The sequence below is a fragment of the Trypanosoma grayi genome (genome assembly GCF_000691245.1).
Source record: "Trypanosoma grayi strain ANR4 Tgr_63_V1, whole genome shotgun sequence".
In the NCBI taxonomy this organism is placed as follows: domain Eukaryota; phylum Euglenozoa; class Kinetoplastea; order Trypanosomatida; family Trypanosomatidae; genus Trypanosoma; species Trypanosoma grayi.
Genome location: NW_008825682.1, coordinates 1 through 1,703, shown reverse-complemented (window position 1 = coordinate 1,703; position 1,703 = coordinate 1). Strand labels below are relative to the sequence as shown.

General features: G+C 59.8%; 1 protein-coding gene across 1 annotated transcript; it reads right to left on the bottom strand.

Moving 5' to 3' along the window:
• Positions 1-279: 279 nt before the first annotated feature.
• Positions 280-1,266, bottom strand: DQ04_00631000 (hypothetical protein; the record flags this gene model as incomplete). The annotated part of the gene is made up of 1 exon (XM_009309404.1): positions 280-1,266. The coding sequence occupies one exon, from the start codon at positions 1,264-1,266 to the stop codon at positions 280-282; it is 987 nt and encodes a 328-aa protein (XP_009307679.1).
• Between the last annotated feature and the right edge of the window lie 437 nt (positions 1,267-1,703).

The following is a 1,703-nucleotide window of genomic DNA, read 5'->3' as shown; positions in this document are numbered from 1 at the left end:
CCCCCCCCCCCCCCCCCAATGAGAGCTGCCACTGGTCCCTCTCCAAACGGGAGGCACACAACGCCGCGAATAGTTACCAAGGCCACCCCAACTTCTCCCTCGCAACTCTACCTCCGCGCCGGTCGTATTCCACACACCACACCATCACTGTGGGCCTCAGATGGATACTCTTACTACTGTACAACGCGGCGCTGTTGCACCGAAGGGAAGGCAACAGAACGAATAGCATTGCAATCGGATATCACCCCCTCCACATATAACTCTACGCGTGGTAACCGCTCAGCACATCGCAGCATTGCGTACTGCCTGCGAGACCCACAAGGATGCCACTATTGCCGCAACTGCAGAGCCGACCGGTCCCAGGACACCGTACAGCACACGAATGGCCCCCATCAGAAGTTCAAGAGGCATTCCAACGAGGAGCACAAGACCCAGCACAACGCTGACGCACATCACGAAGACGAGCTTCACACCAACGAGGAGGGAAAGGAGGAACAGACACATCAAAGTGGTGGCCAGAAGTAGCGCAACGATCTTCTCCAACTGAAGGACCTTCTCTTTCAGGTACGCTATTTCTTTGTCCTTCACAAGTAGTAGTTCTTTTGCTCGCTCCAGCTCCAGCCGAAGTTCCTTCTCAACACTCTTCTCTAGCTGTAGAACGAGTTCCCTCTTGCTCTCTACACGTGCAGCAGGCACCACATCATTGCGCACCTGCGAGGACCGAACAGGAGCTGTCGCAGCTGTGCGGTGTGTTGCGGGGCTGCTGGTGGGTTTTAGCTCCTTTCCCTCAATTGCCTCTAATGCAGTTGTCGACGAGGAGGCTGATCCTACTGATGTCGTCGTTGTTCTTGTGGAGTTGACTGATGCTGATTTTTCCGCCCTGATACACGCAGCGAGCGCAAGTTCCGCCCCCGGTAGTGAATGCCACGATGCTGCGCGGTCCACGCCACTGTCCGTCGGCAGTGCCACGAAAACCTCACCAGAGACACGCTCCGCCACTGTGAGAACAGCACCGCTCCACTTCTTCTGCATCACCTCCACCAACAGCGGGCGTACCACACCCTCAATCGTGGCCGCGTGAAAGGTGCGCTGCCTCCCTGCTAGAGCGTCGACCATCCGCGGCGTGACATAAATGCGCCTTTCTTTTCCTCGCTGGTCAAGCAGAATGCGGCGAAGCTGCAGCTGGACAAAGTGGCGCTTCTCTTCCTCTGTGTACGGCACAAAGGGGAAGAAGTAGTCGACGCGGTTGACGAAGGGGTCGTGCATCGTCTTGCGGCACACTTCTTTGCAGAGCTCCGTCCACTCGTCGCGGATCGCCGCCTGCTCCCCCGCGGCTGCGCGAAGGTACCGCCGCTCCCCACGCAGGATCGCGTCGGCGGCGATATTGCACGTGAGCACAAACGTCACGCGCTCCGTTGACACGGAGCGTGCGGCATCCTTCAGCGAGCGCAGCGTGCCGCGCTTCTGAAAGGCGGAGAGCCACAAGTTCTGGATCGCCTCCGCGGTGCCCTTTTCAAACTCGTCGAGCACCACCACCGCGTCGCCGTGGCGGCGCAGCGCGCTCAGCAGCACACCTTCGCCCACATGCGCCGCCGGCGGGTCGACGAGCGAGTAGATGGAGTCGCGCGTGCAGAAGGAGGGCAGGTGGATGTGCACCAGTTTGCCGCGCGCCTCCACGTCGCCCGGGTCGCCGCCGTGGATCG